At 39.9% G+C, this 20,344-nt stretch overlaps 1 protein-coding gene and 1 pseudogene across 2 annotated transcripts in view; both read left to right on the top strand.

Moving 5' to 3' along the window:
• Nucleotides 1–20,344, top strand: part of SNX27 (sorting nexin 27) — an 80,504-nt gene that overhangs the window by 55,305 nt on the left and 4,855 nt on the right. For both annotated transcript variants that reach the window (XM_040230675.1, XM_040230674.1), the window contains exons 7-11: nucleotides 3,285–3,448; nucleotides 12,669–12,758; nucleotides 19,083–19,232; nucleotides 19,554–19,682; nucleotides 20,053–20,112. In XM_040230675.1, the coding sequence (XP_040086609.1) occupies nucleotides 3,285–3,448; nucleotides 12,669–12,758; nucleotides 19,083–19,232; nucleotides 19,554–19,682; nucleotides 20,053–20,112 (593 nt within the window). The remainder of the gene's footprint in view (nucleotides 1–3,284; nucleotides 3,449–12,668; nucleotides 12,759–19,082; nucleotides 19,233–19,553; nucleotides 19,683–20,052; nucleotides 20,113–20,344) is intronic.
• On the top strand, nucleotides 6,785–8,235 carry LOC120855866 (annotated as a pseudogene).

Raw genomic sequence — 20,344 nt, 5'->3', positions numbered from 1 at the left:
CTGTTGTCCCAGGTCAAGGTAGAACAACTTTAAGTGAAGTCGCTCAGTCGTGTCCAACTCTTTGCGACCCCATGGACACCAGGCTCCTCCGTCTATGGGATTTTTAGGCAAGAGTACTGGAGTGGGTTGCCATTTCCTTCTCCAGGGAACTTCCCGACCCAGGGATCGAACCCAGGTCTCCCACATTGTAGACAGATGCTTTCTGTCTTAGCCACTAATTCCCCCCAAAGCAGCTATTTCTCATTTATTGTCTTCCCAACTCTCTATAATCTAATAGGCAGACATAAATGTTGCAAAGGATTGTTAAGGAACCAGGACACTTGGAGTCTAATCTTGTCCTTCTTTTCTAAGCTTTTCAGTTCAGTTCAGTTGCTCAGTCGTGTCCGACTCTTTGCAACCCCGTGAACTGCAGCACGCCAGGCCTCCCTGTCCATCACCAACTCCCAAAGTTTACTCAAACTCAGGCCCATTGAGTCGGTGATCCCATCCAACCATCTCATCCTCTGTCGCCTCCTTCACCTACTGCCTTTAATCTTTTCCAGCATCAGGGTCTTTTCCAGTGAGTCAGTTCTTTGCATCAGGTGGCCAAAGTATCGGAGTTCCAGAATCAGTCCTTCCAATGAATATTCAGAACTGCTTTCCTTTAGGATGGACTGGTTGGATCTCCTTGCAGTCCAAGGGACTCTCAAGAGTCTTCTCCAACACCACAGTTCAAAAGCATCAATTCTTTGGTGCTCAACTTTCTTTATAGTCCAACTCTCAGATCCATCCATGACTACTGGAAAAACAATAGCTTTGACTAGATGGACCTTTGTTGGCAAAGTAATGTCTCTGCTTTTTAATAAGCTGTCTAGGTTGGTCATAACTTTTCTTCCAAGGAGTAAGCATTTTTTAATTTCATGGCTGCAATTACCATCTGCAGTGATTTTGGAGCCCAACAAAATAAAGTCTGTCACTGTTTCCATTGTTTCCCCATCTATTTGCCATGAAGTGATGGGACCAGATGCCATGATCTTGGTTTTCTGAATGTTGAGTGTTAAGCCAACTTTTTCACTCTCCTCTTTCACTTTCATCAAGAGGCTCTTTAGATCTTCTTTGCTTTCTGCCATAAGGGTGGTGTCATCTGCATATCTAAGGTTATTGATATTTCTCCTGGCAAAATCTTGATTCCAGCTTGTGTTTCATCCAGTCCAGCATTTCTCATGATATATTCTGCATAGAAGTTAAATAAGCAGGATGACAATAGAGAGCCTTGATGTATTTCTTTCCCGATTTGGAACCAGTCTGTTGTTGTTCCATGTCCAGTTCCAACTGTTGCTTCCTGACTTGCATACAGATTTCTCAGGAGGCAGGTCAGGTGGTCTAAAATTCCCATCTCTTTCAGAATTTTCCACATTTTGTTGTGATCCACATAGTCAAAGGCTTTGACATAGTCAATAAAGCAAAAGTAGATGTTTTCCTGGAACTCTCTCACTTTTTTGATGATCCACTGGCTGCTGGCAATTTGATCTCTGGTTCGTCTGCCTTTTCTAAATCCAGCTTGAATATCTGGAAGTTCACGGTTCCCGTACTGTTGAAGCCTGGCTTGGAGGATTTTGAGTATTACTTTGCTAGCATGTGAGATGAGTGCAGTTGTGTGGTAGTTTGAGCATTCTATGGCATTCCCTTTCTTTGGGATTGGAATGAAAGTGGACCTTTTCCAGTGGCCACTGCTGAGTTTTCCAAATGTGCTGGCATATTGAGTGCAGCACTTTCACAGCATCATCTTTTAGGATTTGAAATAGCTCAACTGGAATGCCATCACCTCCACTAGCTTTGTTCGTAGTGATACTTCCTAAGGCCCACTTGACTTCACATCCCAGGATGTCTGGCTCTAGGTGAGTTATCACACCATCGTGATTATCTGGGTCATGAAGATCTTTTTTGTGTAGTTCTGTGTATTGTTGCCACCTCTTCTTAATATCTTCTGCTTCTGTTAGGTCCATACCATTTCTGTCCTTTATTGTGCCCATCTTTGCATGAAATGTTCCCTTGGTAGCTCTAATTTCTCTAGTATTTCCCATTCTATTGTTTTCCTCTATTTCTTTGCATTGATCACTGAGGAAGGCTTTCTTATTTCTCCTTGCTATTCTTTGGAACTCTGCATTCAAATGGGCATATCTTTCCTGTTCTCCTTTTCCTTTCGCTTCTCTTCTTTTCATAGCTATTTGTAAGGTCTCCTCAGACAACCATTTTGCCTTTTTGCATTTATTTTTTGGGGGGATTGTCTTGATCCCTGTCTCCTGTACAATGTCACGAGCCTCCATCCATAGTTCTTCAAGCACTCTATCAGATCTAATCCCTTGAATCTATTTGTCACTTCCGCTGTATAAGCTTTAGTTAGCAAATAAAATGAAAAATACAAAATCAGTCTTTTGCAGTGTTATAAAGACAGTAACACTGGCTTCCCTGGTGGCTCAGAGGTTAAAGCATCTGCCTGCAATGTAGGAGACCTGGGTTCGATCCCTGGGTCAGGAAATTCCCCTGGAGAAGGAAATGGCAACCCAGTCCAGTATTCTTGCCTGGAGAATCCCATGGGTGGAGGAGCCTCGTGGGCTACAGTGCACAGGGTTGCAAAGAGTCGGACACGACCGAGCGACTTCACTTCCTTCAAAAACAGTAAACATCAAGAGAAAGAACTCAGCCTGTTTCAAGAGAAACAGTATAGAAATTAAAAGTGGTAGTGTTTTATCTTGCTTGAGCATTGTTGCTGCTGCTGCTAAGTGACTTCAGTCGTGTCCGACTCTGTGTGACCCCATAGACGGCAGCCCACCAGGCTCCCCCGTCCCTGGGATTCTCCAGGCAAGAATACTGGAGTGGGTTGCCATTTCCTTCTCCAGGGGATCTTCCCGACCCAGGGATCGAACCCGGGTGTCCCGCATTGGAGGCAGATACTTTAACCTCTGAGCCACCAGGGAAGCATAACTTGCCCAATAATGGATCAGACATTTTAACTGACTTTGAAGTAGGTGCTGTCCACAGAGTCAGCATGTTAATTGAAGGGCGTGTCATTCAGGTGATAGATTTCCGTTAGCTTGAGGCTCAACTGGCCAGTCATATTAGAAGGCATAGATTTGGCTAGACAAATGGATATTTTGTGGTCCCAAGGCAGAGCTCCTTGACGGTCTAAGCTGATGTCCTGGTTAATGATCAACTCCATTCTTGTCTGCTTTACACAGTTCATACTAAGGAAATACCTTATATGTCTTCTCACTCTGGCTTGCTTTGTTTTGTCTTCTCTCTAGTGCGTAAGCTGGCACCTAATGAATTTCCCCATAAACTCTACGTCCAGAATTACACATCAGCTGTGCCAGGTACCTGCTTGACCATTCGAAAGTGGCTTTTTACGACAGAAGAGGAAATCCTCTTAAATGACAATGACCTTGCTGTTACGTACTTCTTTCATCAGGTAGGTAAATTGATCTCCCTGGAGAGTCCTAATTTCTTTTTCTGTTTGTATATAGTGGTCATTTGCCAATCCTGTATGAATCCTTGAGTAAGCTGTTTTGCCTCCTAGGTTTTAATTAACTTTGTAAAGTGTTCTTTTTTGTGAAATTCATAAAATTTCACAAAAGATAAGTTTAAGAAAGGGGTATCCTGGAATTCAAAATATACTTATTATTATTTTTTAAAGCAATAGCAAATGAAGATAATGGGGCTTTGTACTTTTTCAAAAAGATCTTCATCAGACAGTATGGAGATTCCTTTAAAAACTAGGAATAAAACTACCATATGACCCAAAAATCCCACTACCCTGAGCAAAACCATAATTGAAAAAGGTATGTGTACCCCAGTGTTCATTGCAGCACTATTTGCAATAGCTAGGACATGGAAGCAGCCTAGATGTCCATTGACAGATGGATGGATAAAGAAGCTGTGCTACGTATATACAACAGAATATTACTCAGCCATGGAAAGGAACGTATTTGAATCAGTGCTAATGAGGTAGCTGAATCTAGAGCCTATTATACAGAGTGAAGTAAGTCAGAAAGAAAAACAAGTATCGTATATTAATGTATATATATGGAATCTAGAAAGATGGTACTGATGAACCTAATTGTAGGGCAGCAGTGGAGATGCAGGCATAGCGAACAGACTTATGGGCATGGGAGGCAGAAGGAGAAAAAAAGGGTGGGAGGACTGAAGAGAGTGGCATGGAGACATATACACTACCATATGTAAAATGGATAGCCAGTGGGAATTTGCTGTATGACTCAGGAACTCAAACTGGGGCTCTGTGACAACCTAGAGGGCTGGATTGGGGTGGGAGATGGGAGGGAGGTTCAAGAGGGAGGAGACACATGTATTACCTATGGTTGATTTATGCTGTTGTATGGCAGAGACCAACACAATAAAGCAATTATTCTTCAATTAAAAATAATAAATTTAAAAAGTTTTTCATCAAAACTATACATCCATAGAGCTTAAAGCCTCAAATAGTTCTACACAGGTTATTATGAAAAATATTAGTTATTCCCACTTCTTTCCTCTCGTAGGCAACCACTGTCACCTCTTTTTAGCTTTGTTTTTCTGTTGTTATTTATTGCATCTTTAAAAAAAAAATTATTGAGGTATAGTTGATTCACAATGTTGTGTTAGTTTCTGGTGTACAGCAGAGTGATTCAGCTATACATATATATATTCTTTTTCATAGTCTTTTCTATTATCATTTATTGCAAGATATTGAATACAGTTCCCTGTGCTAAATAGTAGGTCCTTGTTAATTACCTATTTTGTATATAGTAGTGTGTATCTGTTAATCTTAAACTCCTAATTTATCCCCTGCACTTTCCCCTTTGGTAAGCATGTGGGATCTTAATTCCCTGACCAAGGATCAAACACATGCCCCCTGTATTGGGAGCATGGAGTCTTAACCACTGGACTACCAGGAAAGTCCCCTGTTTCTGTTCTTTAAAGAAGTTCATTTGTATCATATTTTAGATTCCACGTATAAATGATATCATATGATATTTGTTTTTCTCTGTCTGACTTCACTTAATATGATAATCTCTAGATCCAGCCATGTTGCTACAAGTGGCATTATTTCATTATTTTTTATGGCTGAATAATACTCTAACACACACACACACACACACACACACACACACACACACGTTCTTAATCCATTCATCTATCCATGGATATCTAGGTTGCTTCCATGACTTGGCTGTTATAAATAGTACTACAGTGAACATTGGGGTTCTTGTATCTTTTTGAATTAGTTTTCTCCATATATATGCCCAGGAGTGGAATTTTTTGATTGTATGGTAACTCTGCTCTACTTTCAGTTTTATGAGGAACCTCCATACTGGTTTCCACAGTTCAGTTCAGTTCATTTGCTCAGCCATATCCAACTCTTTGCGACCCCATGAACTGCAGCACACCAGGCCTCCCTGTCCATCACCAACTCCTGGAGTTTACTCAAACTCATGCCCATTGAGTTGGTAATGTCATCCAACCTTTTCATCCTCTGTCGTCCCCTTCTCCTCCTGCTTTCCATCTCTCCCAGCATCAGGGTCTTTTCCAGTGAGTCGGTTCTTTGCATCAGGTGGCCAAAGTATTGGAGTTTCAGCTTCAGCATCAGTCCTTCCAATGAATATTCAGGACTGATTTCCTTTAGGATGGACTGGTTGGATTTCCTTACAGTCCAAGGGACTCTCAAGAGTCTTCTCCAACACCACAGTTCAAAAGCATCAATTCTTTGGTGCTCAACTTTCTTTATAGTCCAACTCTCAGATCCATCCATAACTACTGGAAAAATCATAGCTTTGACTAGATGGACCTTTGTTGGCAAAGTAATGTCTCTGCTTTTTAATAAGCTGTCTAGGTTGGTCATAACTTTTCTTCCAAGGAGTAAGCATTTTTTTTTTTTTTTTTAGGAGTAAGCATTTTTTAATTTCATGGCTGCAGTCACCATCTGCAGTGATTTTGGAGCCCCCCCCCAAATTGGTGTAGCTGCTTTCCTCAGTAGCTGCACTAATTTACATTCCTACCAACAGTGTAGGAGGGTTTGTTTTTCTCCACACCCTCTCCAGCATTTCTTATTTGTAGACTTTTTAATGATGGTTATTCTGACCATTGTGAAGTGATACCTCATTGCAGTTTTGATTTGCATTTCTCTAATAATGAGCGATATTGAGCATATTTTTTAAAAAATTCATTTATTGAAGTGTTGATTTATAATTGTGTTAATTTCTACTGTACAACAAAGTGATTCAGTTACACATATATATACACATGTTCTTTTCCATTATGGTTTATCACAGGATATTGAATATAGATCCCATTGCTATATAATATGACTTTGTTATCTATTAATCCTATATATGATAGTTTGCATCTGCTAATCCCAAATTCACAATCCTTCCTCCCCTGTGGTGACTGCAGATCTATTCTCTGTGTCTGTGAGTGGTTTTTGTTTCACAGATACATTTATTTGTGTCATATTTTAGATTCTACATACAAGTGATGTCATATGGCATTTGTCTTTTTCTGACTGACTTTGCTTAGTATCAATCTCTAGGTCTGCCTATGTTGCTGAAAATGTCACTATTTCATTCTTTTTTATGGCTCAGTAATATTCCACTGTGTGTGTAACCCAGGTCTCCTGCCGTGCAGGCAGATTCTTTACCATCTGAGCCATCAGATCACATATGCCTCTTTAAATTATTTCCCAAGTATTCTATATTTTTATTACAGTTATGAATGGAATATTTTTTCTTTGTGTTGTTGTAGAAAAGTTATTTTCTAGAAGTCAGACTATCTGGTTCAAGTACAAGCTCTCCATTGGGTAAATACTTAACATAGCTTTGTTAAGATCTGTTTTCTGGAAAACAAGAGGTGGAGGATTGTGTTAGCGAGGAACCAGTTCACGCCGGAGCCAGGGCAGCAGCGTAGCGGTCAGACTCGGCCGCTGCGCGGAACTCTGAGGAAAATCTTTCGCCAGGTGCACACGCCGCCTCCGCCGCAGCAGCAGCATCATGGGGAAGGGCGACCCCAACAAGCCGCAGGGCAGGATGTCTTCGTACGCCTTGCGAGGAGCACAAGAAGAAGCACCCCGACTCAGTCAATTTCGCAGTTTTCCAAGAAATGTTCGGAGAGATGGAAGACCATGTCGGCCAAGGAAAAGTCCAAGTTTGAAGACATGGCAAAAAGTAACAAAGCTCGCTACGACAGGGAGATGAAAAATTGTGTCCCTCCTAAAGGTGACAAGAAGGAAAAGAAAAAAGATCCCAACGCTCCGAAAAGGCCTCCATCTGCCTTCTTCCTGTTTTGCTCCGAACATCGCCCAAAGATCAAAAGTGAACACCCTGGCTTATCCATTGGGGATACTGCAAAAAAACTGAGTGAAATGTGGTCTGAGCAGTCAGCCAAATATAAACAGCCGTATGAACAGAAAGCAGCTAAGCTAAAGGAGAAATACAAAAAGGATATTGCTGCGTACCGTGCCAAGGGCAAGAGTGAAGCGGGGAAAAAAGGGCCCTCGCAGGCTGACAGGCTCCAAGAAGAATGAACCAGAGGAGGAGGAGAAAGATGAGGAATAAATGGCTATCTTGTAATGATGTGTGTGGAGTGTGCGTGTGTGCTCAGGCAATTGTTTTGCTAAGAATGTGAATTCAAGTGCATCTCAATATTAGCTTCAGTATAAAAGCTGTACAGATTTTTGTATAGCTGATAGGATTCTTTGTAGAGAAAATACTTTTTTAAAAACGCAAGTTGTGGCTTTTTGAGGGGCTACTACATACAGTTAGAGTTTCAAGCTTCTGATGTTAAATGTTTCTAAATATTTAATGGTTTCTTTAATTTCTTGACTTGTGTATGGTAGCACAACAAACTCATAGAAATTAGCATCAATAGCAAATTTTGGGTTTTCTAGAAGGAGAATGTTTTGGTTTTATTTTTTAATTTTGTAATAAAATTATATATATTATTCCTATTGTTCTTGTCTTATATGCTGAATTAGCTTTTACTTTCATGGTCTGGAGCCATATCACTTTTTTTGTCTTTCTGCCTAATAGTTCTTAGACATGGTTGATTTAGTAAAATGTTTTGTTAAAAGTCAAACATGCCAATATTCATATTCACATAGAATGTTCTTTAAAAATCAATTCTGGAATTTAATGAACTTTAAAAATTAAAAAAAAAAAGATCTGTTTTCTGATCTGTTAAAGGGTAATAGTAGTACTTCACTTTTTTTTTTTTAAATCGATATCAAACTTTAAACAAAGCAGAGCCTGTGAAACTACTTTTTGAATTATAAAACTGTAAAACAAAAGTAGGCTTCCCTGGTGGTTCAGTGGTAAAAAATCCATCTGCCAATATAGACAGAGGTTTGATCCCTGGGTCAGGAAAATCCCCTGGAGAAGGAAATGGTAACCCTTACTCCAGTATTCTTGGCTGGGAAATCCCATGGACAGAGAAGCCTGGTGGGCTGTATACATGGGGTTGCAAAGAGTTGGACACAACTTAGCAACTAAGCAACAACAACAGACCAAAACATTTAGGTAGAAAAGCTTTACATAGAAAAGCTTTTGTTTTTGTATCAGTGTCTCATATCCCAAAACTTTTGGAACTCTCCTGTTTCTTCAGTTTTTTAAACAGCTTTATTGAGGTGTAGTTGACACAATAGACTGTATATATTTATAATTTGTAAGTTTTTGTTTTTGATTTTTTTACTCTCAGCCGTTTAAAAATGTGCAGTTCAGTAGTGTTAAATTCACTTCATTATGCAATAGATCTCCAGAACTTTTTCCTCTGCAAAACTAAAATTCTACCCATTAAACAACTCATTTTCCTCTCCCCTACTTATGGCAACTCCCATTCTACTTTCTGTGAACTTGACTACTTTAGTTATTTCATGTAAGTGGAATAATACATTATTTGTCTTCTGTGACTTGCTTATTTTATTTAGCATAATGTCCTTAAGGCTTATTCATCTTATTAACGACTGAAGCGACTTAGCAGCAGCAGCAGCATGTTATTAAAGCTGAATAATATGACATTGTATGTGTATATCACATTTTGTTTATTCATCTGTGGATGGACATTTGGGTTGCTTTTACCTCTTGGCTATTATGAATAATGCTGTTATGAACAGGGTTATGTAAATGTCTCTTCAAAATTCTGCTTTTAATATCCCCAGAACCATGATCAATGGCTGGATCATAGGGAAATTCTATTTTTAATTTTTTGAGGAACCGCCTCACTGTTTTCCATAGCAGCTGTACCATTTTACATTCCCAGCAGTACATAGCAGCTCAAATGATTTTATGATTGACTAGGTAAACAACTGTGCCTTTTGGAAAATAATACTGAAATTTTTCCCTCACTTAATTTTAGTTGATTTTTTGTATCATATTTTGATGGTGGGACTGTGTCATGCATCTCATCAATTCTAAGATGCCATCAGTTGTAAGATGCACTAGTGTGTTATATACTGCTAAGAGAAAAAAGCTACCAATTAAACAACATATATCATTGATTATAAGATGTGTCCCAATTATAGGAATGATAAAATGTGAGAAAACTATGCACCTTAGAATTGATGAAATACTAGATAATAATGATAGTAATGTGCCTTTTCCTTAACAAATTGATAAAGTCAAAATCCATAGTAGGATATATTTAATTTCTGGCTAAACCTAGCAGATTAAACATACATTTAAACTACTTTTTGAAAGCTTACTAGAATAATCATAATGGATTTTAAGAGGCGTAAACCTGTGAAGAGACTAGGCGGAGACGTAATAGATGAGAATGGTCAACAGTTTTTAGAAAATGAATGTTTGAATTAGTCAGTAGGAGTTTGGTGTTTGGTTATTGTGGGAGAATTGGTAAGAGGCATGTGGAAAGTTACAAACATAAGGCGGTTAACCTAAAAGGAGAACAAAATGTATAAGAAAGGAAGCCCTGATAACAGCACATGATTTAGTTGTGAACAATGTTTACATGCTTATAATAATGTATTGAGTACTGATTACTGATATAATTTCTGTTGAGATGTTGGAGGAAGAAGAGAGAGTGCAGGAGTGGTATATGAAAGCTAAAACATTACTGTTTTTGGCTGCACATTATGGTATGCAGGATCCTAGTTCCCCAACCAGGGATTGAACCCATGCCCTCTGCAGTGGAAGCATGAATGCTCAACCACTGGACCACCAGGGTAGTCCCTAAAACTTTTTTTTAACTCTCTATATTTATTTTAAAAAATAATTCATTTATTTATGGCTATGCTGAGTCTTCGTTGCTGTGCGAGGAGTCTCTGGTTAGGTGAGCAGGAGGCTACTCTCTGGTTGTATTGCGGTGACTGCTTTTTTGTGGAGCACGGCCTCTAGGGCGCGCAGGCTTCAGCAGCTGTGGCATGTGGATTCGGTAGTTGCAGCTCCTGAGCTCTAGAGCACAGGCTCAGTAGTTGTGGCACACGGGCTTAGTTGCTCCGAGGCATGTGAGCTCTTCTGGGGTCAAGGGTTAAACCCGTGTCTTCTACATTGGCAAGAGGATTCTTCACCACTGGGCCACTAGGGAAGCCCAAAACTTATTATTTTTAACATGCAAGTCAACATTGTCTAAAATTGACAAGTTAGGGAATTAGCATAAGCATGACATTTAGAATTATGAAAGGAATATCACAAAAAACTGCTTACAGTGCTTAACAATATCTGGAATGAGGCTGTGTGATCAAACTTGTTTTGGTTAGGTGCCTCTTAGTAATACATATTTTTAAAAACTATGTATCTCTTTTATTTCATAAGTTTTTTTCAATTAAGAGAAAAAGGAATCTAGTGTCCTGATATTTATGTTTTCCACTCAGCTAGTCAAGCAATATAATCTTGGTTAGAAATGAGTGAGGAGAGAGCATTTTTACTGCCCCACACGAAAATAGTTCACTTAGAGTTGCTGGAGTAGATGTTCACTCTGGCCTACCTCTGCCCAGGGGAAATGGTCATCAGTAAGTACTTAAGTGCTGTTACCAGTCGGACAGTTCTAGGTATTAGAGATACTGAATTGATAAACCAATATTTGTTTGTTTTCCCTCTTTACTTCTCTCACAACTTTTTCAGTCTAACTGATTTAAATTTGATCTAGCTGGAGCACCAAGTCTTTTGGTGATAGCGTTCAGGTTTTGCAGGACATTGGTGGCAGTTCTCATTGAGCATCCCCTCTGTGAATATAATTTCTCTGCCTAAGTGAATCCTCGCTTGTGTGGCTAGGACCGGGGAGACACTGGGATACTCTTTCCAGTGGCAGTCCCAGGGAGGATATATCCTTGTGTGGTTCTTAGAACAGGCAAATGATGCCAATATCAATGATAGTAATAATAACTATGTATATTTCACAAAGCTATTAACATCTTTTATCTTGTTGTCTACCTTCAAGATGGATTTTATTCTTGTTGTGCAGACTGAGAGGGTTTAAGTGACTTACTCAAACGTATATGGGTAGGTGACAGCTAGAATTTGAACTCATGTCTTGACTTCAATCCTGAATTCATTCTAATTGGCAAATGTTTTCCTATAAAAGACTATGGGGAATGATTTCTACCTGAAGGAAATCTGTAGTTTTCTGATGAAGATTCAGGTGGTTCCCTGCCTGGTGTCTGCATAGGGTTGTCTTTGGAGTAACTCACTGAGGGTAGATCCTGAATGCTCTGGACAAATGATTCTGTTTGTTCTTTTTCTTTTTTTTCCTCCCAAAGATCAGTTTTCCCTTCCATTGGATTTTTAAAGTTTTTCTTAGAGTGGAGGAGAGGTGGAGTAAGGTTGGGAAGGGGATGTATGTTTCATACAGCTGAACCAGGAATAGTTTAGTATATTATATCTGGATACCTTCATTTCTATATCATATCCTTGCTGGAAGCTTTTCTGTTTATGCTCTCAGATTTATCACTTCTCTCTTCCGGTTGCTACCCCGCTGGACTAAGGTCTTGTTTCACTTCATGCTTAAAGTACCACAGTATCATTGCTCTTCCTTGTTTCATTCTCTTCTTAGCTTAAGTCATTTGGCAATCATGTAGAGATCAATCTTTCTGAAACAACAACTTTTTATTATTTATTTTAGCTCTGTACTGTCCTTAAGTCTAAATTCCTATGCCTGCTCTTTGGGATCCTTCATGTTCTAGTAACCTGTGCATCCAGAATTATTTTTCATTGTCCACTAACATGTATCCTTTATTCTGACCAGGCAGGTCTGTCTCCTGAATATATTTAAATTCAAACCCATTTCTGTTTCCTGACTTTAGCCTGAAGTTTCTCCTATTCAGCCTATCCTGTGGGGTCCAGCCAAGACTTCCTTGATAACTACAGTTAGCAATAAGCTTTCCTGTTCTGGCTGCATGCATCACTTACTATTTATGTCACACATTTTTGCTACTTCATCGTTATCTTTAATACAGTATTGTGAACTATCTTTCAGTGTTCTGTAATTATTTCACATGTATAAATTAACCTGAATTTAAATCTCTTAACAGGACAGACCTAGAATAAGAGTTGCAGAGTTCACAGGCAGTGATGATAATGGTCCAGATAGATAGGAATTATTGTGAAAATGAATCTGTATCCCTTTATTTTTATCAAGAATACTTGATGATAACTTTTACATTTCTTTCTTCCCTGCCTTTGTTTTGGTGACAGGCTGTTGATGATGTGAAAAAAGGTTACATCAAAGCAGAGGAAAAATCCTACCAATTACAGAAGCTGTATGAACAAAGGAAAATGGTCATGGTAGGTTTATGTTCCATAATCTCTTTATAAAATGCCCCTTATCCCTTTTAAAATTTAATTTAATTTTATATTGGAGAATAGGTGATTTACAATGTTGTGTTAGTTTCAGGTATACAGCAAAGTGATTCAGTTGTTCATATATCCATTCTTTTTCAGATTGTTTTCCCATATAGGTTTATTACAGAATATTGAGTACAGTTCTCCGTGCTATACAGTAGGTCTTTGTTGATTATCTGTTTTATATATAGTAGTTTCTATATATTAATCCCAAACTCCTAATTTGTCCTCCCCGCCGCCACCTTTCCCCTTTGAAAATTATAAGTTTGTTTATTGAAGTCTGTGAGTCTGTTTTCTGTATATATTCATTTGTATTATTTTTTATATTCCACATATAAGTAGTTGTGATAAGTCCATTTGTAGCCTTTTTTTAGATTCCACATGTAAATGAAATCATATGGTATTTGTCTTTCTCCTTCTGACTTACTTCACTTAGTATGATAATCTCCTTTTGAATTATAGTTTTGTCTGGATATATGCCCAGGAATGGGATTGCTGGATCATATGGGAATTCTATTTTTAGTGTTATGAGGCATCTGCATACTATTTTCCATAGTGGCTGCATCGGCTTACATTCCCACCAACAGTGTTGGAGCGTTACCTTTTCCCCACACCCTCTCCAGCATTTGTTATTTGTAGACTTTTTGATAGCCATTCTGACTGGTATGAGGTGATGCCTCATTATAGTTTTGATTTGCATATCTAATAATTAAAAATGTTGAGCATCTTTTCATGTGCCTTTTGAAAATTCGTCTTCTTATCTTTTGAATGTTGTTCTAGTCATTTTTGAAAGATGTTGCAACCTGGTCAGTGACTTAACTGATTTAAAAAGGAGTGGGGTACTTACCCAGTAGTCCAGTAGTTAAGACTCTGCACTCCCAAGGCAGCGGCATGGATTCAGTCCCAGGTCGGGGAACTAAGATTCTGAGTGCCACATGGTGCAGCCAGAGAAACAAAAAGGAGGGGGATATAGAGCTTGATATAAAGTCTATTGTATTCCTCTATTTAGCACACAAAGAGCTTATTGTTTTATATATGGGTATATAACTTTATTATTAGTGATTACTAAACAATATTCTTTTTTATAATAAAAGGCCTAAAAGATGTGCAAACATTTAATATGATAAAAAATAAAATTCTGTGACAATATTTAGGTGTTTAATATTAGAAATTATTTTAGTTGTGGTTTAGCAGTGGTGAAGTCATTTGTTTTCATAATTCCCATCTCTGCAGTTGCTCGTTTATGCTCAGTAGTGCTCTTGGTTAGTGTGATATCCTAGAGCTGTGCTGTTTGATTCCATAGCTGCTAGCCTTGTGTGGCTACTTAAATTTAATTTTAAATTTATTTAATTTAAATAAAATTTAAAATTCAATTCCTCAGATGCATGAGCACATTTCAGGTATTGAGTGAGTTGCTAGTAGCTACTGTATTGGACAACTCAGATACGGAACATTTTCATCACCACAGAAAGTTCTGTGTGAATATCTGTGGAGGGCTACTACGATATTCTTAGAATATTTCAAAAATAGTTTTGAATTTATATCTACCATAAATGGAGAGATGAAACTTCTCAAAAATAAAATGTATAAAGAACATTTATAAAGACACTACTCATATCATTTTAAAACTTCTTTCCTTGCCAGTTCATATAGTTGAAAATTTTCCAATTATAGTTTTTCCTAATAGTTTTCATATAGTTTTTACACAATGGAGTAGGAAATCACAGTTCACTGCAGTACTCTTGCCTGGAAAATTCCATGGTTAGAGGAGCCTGGTGGGCTACAGTGCATGGAGTTGCAAAGAACCAGATCCAACTGAGCAGTTGAGCACAGTTTTTACAGAACGCGGTAACTGCATTGGGAATAATCCTAATAGGCCGCTTGAGTTTCTCTTGTACTTTCTGAGAAGTTTTTAGGAGGGAATGTTTGAAATAAGAATACAAACAAGTCTTATATCTAGGTGGGACATTTATTTTATCACTCATATGACAAAGAGGGAACCATCACCAGTGTTCTGCATACCAACAGGCTGAAATAGACATTCCCCAAATCTTTTAAATGGAGTTAAGTCTTGGCAGAATTTTGGTTAAGGAAATTTTGCTGTGTGGGAGACAAGACTTTAAAACTGAGCTTCCACCTCCTCTTTGATGGTATTGTCTTCTATATATTAATGCATAATTCTGGCCAAAACGTCTGCATCTTTTGGTGAAAAGGACTGTTAACCCCTGCAGTAGTTGTCTGTCTTTGTCAAAACCCACAAAATCAAAGTAATTTCATAAAAGTTTCTGAATGTGGAATACACACTGTCTCTTTGTACATGTAGCACTCTAAATGCACCATCTTCCATTCATACATTTACAAAAAATATTTGTTGAGCACCAAGTGTGTGCCAGGCACAATGCAAGGTGCTAGAGAAATAAATAGGTTTGAGTTGTTCTGTGGCCAAATATAGCAAGTCTGAGTTTAACAAACATAGTAATCTGTTATGAAGTTATTTCTTAGACTCAAATTTGTATCTTGTCATACAAGGTGAAGAACTCAAGTGCAGTCCGTGCGTCGCTGTTCCCCTGGGTCGTCTTAACTGAGTATCCATATAAGCATGCATAAGCATTTATGGGATCTGTTCTCCTGAAAGCCTGGTGCCTGTGTACAGTTTGTACTGGCCTTGTAATATAGCAACCTGAGACTTTAAAGACCTCCTGCTGCTGCTGCTGCTGCTAAGTCGCTTCAGTCGTGTCCGACTCTGTGCGACCCCATAGACGGCAGCCCACCAGGCTCTCCCATCCCTGGGATTCTCCAGGCAAGAACACTGGAGTGGGTTGCCATCTCCTTCTCCAGTGCGTGAAAGTGAAAAGGGAAAGTGAGGTCGCTCAGTCTTGTCCAACTCTTCGCAACCCCATGGACTGCAGCCCACCAGGCTCCTCCGTCCATGGGATTTTCCAGGCAAGAGTACGGGAGTGGGGTGCCGTTGCCTTCTCCTATGCCCCCCCAAAAAGTTTGGAGTTTACTCAGGTGTTAGTGTTCAGAGACTTTAGCCTAGACGGTGGTCACGGTCAGCACGCTGACACTTGCACCTCAGATGGACCCCTCAGAGCCCGCGGGGCTTGACACCATTATGTGTAATAGCTTAGCATGTTGAGAGGCCTAAGACTGGGCCCGATCACTACGATGTTTTGCCAGATAACTGTGAGCCTTTCAGCCATTCACAGACTTCTCACTTTCAGTTTCTTTTTTGTAAATTGGGGCTGTTAGGATTGCTTGCTATCAAGTAGAGTCTTGACGAAACATCACAAAGTTCTTAACAGATAAATAAGCTTTGTGTAAGTTCCTTTGCTCCCCACATACAGAGGATAGCTCATACCTTTGCCATAGTTTGTAATACCCAGTATCATCAAAATGGTTTTGTTTCTTACTTATTTACAAAGTTAGATTGAATTTCAAATTTGGATGGTTGAGAATAGAATGTATACAAGACTTGTTTTTTCTTTTTTCTCTCTGCGTCTTTTTTTACTCTCTCTCAAGCAGTGAATGTGTGTAACTTATGTCTTGCCATTATTGAACTGACAAATAGAAGTTTCTGGGTTTGTGTTTGTCAATGTAATTTTTAATAATTCCACACAAGGTGGTATATGTGGAGGTCACCGTTTCTCAAAGTGTAGTCCCCAGCTCAGTTACACAGGAGTCACTTGTGAAGCCTGCTTCAAGTGCATAGTTCTAGACTCTACGTCACATATACTAAGCTAGAATCTCTAGGGGCAAGATCTAGAAATCTTTGTGAAGATTTTTACAGAAGCACCCTAATGAACCTGGAACTTCAGGTGCTTGAGAACTGCTGCCTTTGAAATTTGGGAGAGTTGGTTCTCATGGTTCCTCTCAGGCCTTGATTTCAGTGTTAGATCTGGTTTGACCCTCCACAGGAAGCTTGGGAGAACAGAGTTCTCCAGAATGCATCTCCATCCCTGCACCGAAAGTGTTTGCTCTGTTAAGTACTTTGTCTCTGCCTGAATAACTGCCTTGTTTTGGTATTTACCTATCTTGCTGTACAGTGAATGTTTATAAAATGTCCCAGGCCATACCTGTCCTCTTCTCTTGCCTAATGTGGGGCCATCATCTAAGTGGTATGCAAATCAGAGAAGCTAATTGAGGATACATATTTATTAAACATTTAATATGAAAGGAGAATGGACAGGGTAATTTTTGTTTGAAATTCAAACAGATACATAGTTATACCTTTAAGTAAATATGTTTGAAAACAAAGGTTAACTTCCCTTTTGGAAATTTTGATACATGTAAAATTTTAAATATTTCTTCTCTGTACTTTCTGTAAATCCTGGAATATAGAGATTGCCCTCTTAAAGCTGAGAAATAGTACCTGACCTGATAATTTGGGGAAAATCTTAAGTTTCCCCAGTGACACTTTACCTTAATGGAGCCTTTAAAATTATTTTTTGTAGCTGTCATATATTGGATACCTAATTATGTACTAAGTACTATGCTTATATACTAAGTACTTTCAAAGATTACAGATAGCTGTATGGTATAGATGCTATTTAATATTATTATTTCTGTTTCTCTGGAGGAGGAAACTAAGGCACCTAGGTTTAGTAATTTGCTTGAGTTCAAATAACTTGCCCAAGATTGCACATTTAGGAAGTGATGGGGCCAGGATTCAAGCCCAGGGCCTCTGGGCCCAGGAGCTGGCTCGCTCTTCGGTCCACTGTCTCCTGTCTTGTCATAGCCCCAGAAGAGTTCTTTCCTGTATCATCCACTGCCTGTCATATTTTCCAGAATGAAGTAGCCAGAGATTTCTTTTGATCATAGTGCCAGTAGAAGGGCTAGGCAGTTTATCGCTGCCTCAGGGAGGATGATGATAAAGGGTGATCAGTGGGGTAATGGAAGGAAGGAGACAGAAGGAGAATGACACAAACGAGGATTTTGGCACTTCTGAACTGACACTGGCCCTGTGTTCCTGCGCCCCTTTTGTAAGTTTTCACCTTTAAAGTCGTGGTGATTTTACCTGAGCAGACGTAACTACAGAGTAGGGAAGGGAGCCTGTGGTGTGGCTGCTTCCCGCCCCGGCCCTCAGGCCTCCCCAGACAGTCCCTGGAGGCAGCGGAGAAAGTGCTGGGCGCCGCCCCTCGGCAGCAGGTGGCATAGCCTTTTTTGTGCCTGTGTCTCTTCTCTTGGTGAGGCAGAAGGCAGCTCTCCAGCGTATTCTAACTTCCTTACCCATCTAGTTGAAATCAGCTAGGGGGCTCCACCTTTGTATTCTCTCTAACTCTCTGCACACATTCGCACTGTGCCTGTTCTTCCTGTGTGACATGCGGATGGTGGGGTCACACAGATGCAAGACTGTTTGCTTGTGTCCCGGCAGTCTGTGAGGAAACCAGGTCAGAGTCCATGTGTCGTCTTTTGTTCTTACCATCTTTCCTCTGTTTCTCTCCCTCTTTCCTTCCCACTCCTTCTCTTTTACGCTGTCCCCACTCAATTCAAAGGAGTGCTAAGGAAGAGAGAGGCTAGCCTTAACTGTGGAGGAAAAGAGTCAAAAGAGTTCAGAGACCTCTCTGGGGAGCATTGCACCTGTGAGGGTCACATAGGTCACTTGATTCGGGTCCAGATGCTTTTTAAGGAGACATATATGCTGGAGACCCAGGGAACAGTGGGGCTGAAGGGGACTAGTTGGTAACAGAGAAAAAGGATCAGAGGCCTACAAATTAAACCTGATTTGTAATCCTGGTTGTACCACTTATTATTGCGTGTAACATTAAGCAAGTCTCATTATTCTGGGTTTCTATAAAGTGACTAACTTTTAAGTTTCCCTCAGCTTAAACCTTTTATGAATATGAGATTTGGGTGGTTTAATCCTCATCACTGAGATCACTCTTAACTTTTGATTGGAGAGGGCACGAGAAACATTAGTTCTCAGATTTTATTTCGTCGCTTAGGTACAATGAAAATAGAGGGCTGGACTGAGTGGCATTATGAGTTCCCTCCTCGGAGTCTTGGTTGCAGTCTCTCTTCTGGCTTCATTTATTTATCTTCTTTAAGTAGAGAAAGAGACAAGGGTTGAAGTATGGAGGTGAAAGTTAGAAGGAGGCTGAAAGATCATCCAGGAGTTCTGTCCCAGCTTAACAGTGGATGTGAGCCCAGAGGCACAGTCTATAGGTTGTGAGGGTTTTCTTGGTTCTTATGTACCTTCTCAGCAGCTCTTGAGGATGGTATAGTTCCAGAGTAGCACTGTTTCTCTTTCCCTTTTTTTTCCCCTAGTACCTCAACATGCTAAGGACTTGTGAGGGCTACAATGAAATTATCTTCCCCCACTGTGCCTGCGACTCCAGGAGGAAGGGGCATGTTATCACAGCCATCAGCATCACGCACTTTAAATTGCATGCCTGCACTGAAGAAGGACAGCTGGAGGTGAGAGCCCACTGAGCACACACCAGGAGGCCAGGGGACAGGGCCAGGAACACCGGGAATGCTTGGATGCTCACTTGCTATGTTTTAGTTCCTACTTGGGGTAGGGGAGAGTGAAATCAAAACTATTTTGACTGGGATACCTAGGCTCTGGGTGCACACTGCTCCTCACCTTCACTGGCTGTTTACGTTGACTTTTATTCTTCTGTCCGTCTTTTCCATGAAATGCTATAGACATCTCTACATTTCTTTTCTGCTGCCTGGTTCAGAACCGTCTTACGTAAGCTCCCCAGCATTCTCAAACTTACGCTCTCGATTGTTCAGAACCAGGTAATAGCATTTGAATGGGATGAGATGCAGCGATGGGATACAGATGAAGAAGGAATGGCCTTCTGTTTTGAATATGCACGAGGAGAGAAGAAGCCTCGATGGGTTAAAATCTTCACACCATATGTGAGTGATGGTTGGGGAAACATGCTTGGGGAAAGTAGATTGGGTTTAAAGTTCTCCGAAAGCTACATGCATAAGTGGAGCTGTAGGGATAATAGTCAAGATCTGAACCTGTTTGTATCGTAGATCCCCAGGCTCTTCTGTCTCCTTTAAGCCCTGGTAGGATTAGGAGTTTCACTCTCCTCTTGACTCACAATTGCCACTAGAAGGAGCCAGAGAATAGCAGATGAGCCAGGCCTGGGTTTATGGAGCCTCTTCAGGGTTTTCTCAGGCTGAGCAAGTTTGGAAGGTGACTCTGGGTAGGAGTTCAAAGACATGGTTTTGTGATGCCTGGTCTGGAGAAGGCAGTGAATGTTGCTTTGTCTTTTTTCAGTTTAATTACATGCATGAATGCTTCGAGAGGGTGTTCTGCGAGCTCAAGTGGAGAAAAGAGGTAATTCTAAACAATCTTGAATTGACCTTTTCATCTTTGTTTGTTTGTTTAAAATGTACACTCCTTTATCCAAATACCTGGGACCCTCATTTCCATCTTTCTAGGAATATTAGTTAGAGACTGGTTATCCTACATGAGCCAGGATGCTGTTCTAGGAGTATTAGTTAAAGACTGGTCATCCCACGTGAGCCAGGATACTCTTCTAGGAGTATTAGTTAGAGACCAGTCATCC

This window comes from Oryx dammah, unplaced genomic scaffold (assembly GCF_014754425.2).
Source record: "Oryx dammah isolate SB20612 unplaced genomic scaffold, SCBI_Odam_1.1 HiC_scaffold_28, whole genome shotgun sequence".
Classification (NCBI taxonomy): Eukaryota; Metazoa; Chordata; class Mammalia; order Artiodactyla; family Bovidae; genus Oryx; species Oryx dammah.
The sequence above is the reverse complement of the archived record's forward strand: the minus strand, read 5'-3'. Positions and strand labels throughout refer to the sequence as shown.